Source organism: Pteropus alecto, unplaced genomic scaffold (assembly GCF_000325575.1).
Source record: "Pteropus alecto unplaced genomic scaffold, ASM32557v1 scaffold105, whole genome shotgun sequence".
Classification (NCBI taxonomy): domain Eukaryota; kingdom Metazoa; phylum Chordata; class Mammalia; order Chiroptera; family Pteropodidae; genus Pteropus; species Pteropus alecto.
The window spans coordinates 6,742,394-6,742,623 of NW_006436294.1; the positions used below are offsets into that span (position 1 = coordinate 6,742,394).

The 230-nt window shown below is 71.3% G+C and overlaps 1 protein-coding gene across 1 annotated transcript in view; it reads left to right on the forward strand.

Moving 5' to 3' along the window:
* Position 1: 1 nt before the first annotated feature.
* ADGRB1 (adhesion G protein-coupled receptor B1) overlaps positions 2-230 on the forward strand; it is a gene marked incomplete at its 5' end in the record, with an annotated part of 58,589 nt that continues 58,360 nt past the window's right edge. The window contains 2 exon segments of the mRNA XM_025047592.1: positions 2-225; positions 227-230. The exon segment at positions 227-230 is cut by the window's right edge and continues 310 nt beyond it. Coding sequence (XP_024903360.1) covers positions 2-225; positions 227-230 — 228 coding nt within the window.

The following is a 230-nucleotide window of genomic DNA, read 5'->3' on the forward strand; positions in this document are numbered from 1 at the left end:
CCCGACCCGCCGCTACACGCTGTACCTGAAGGTGGCCAAGGCGCCCACGCCCTGCCGTCGCCCCGGCCGCGTGCGCACCTACCAGTTCGACTCCTTCCTGGAATCCACGCGCACCTACCTGGGCGTGGAGGGCTTCGACGAGGTGCTGCGCCTCTGCGACCCCTCGGCGCCGCTGGCCTTCCTGCAGGCCGGCAAGCAGTTCCTGCAGATGCAGCGCCAGCAGCCGCCCA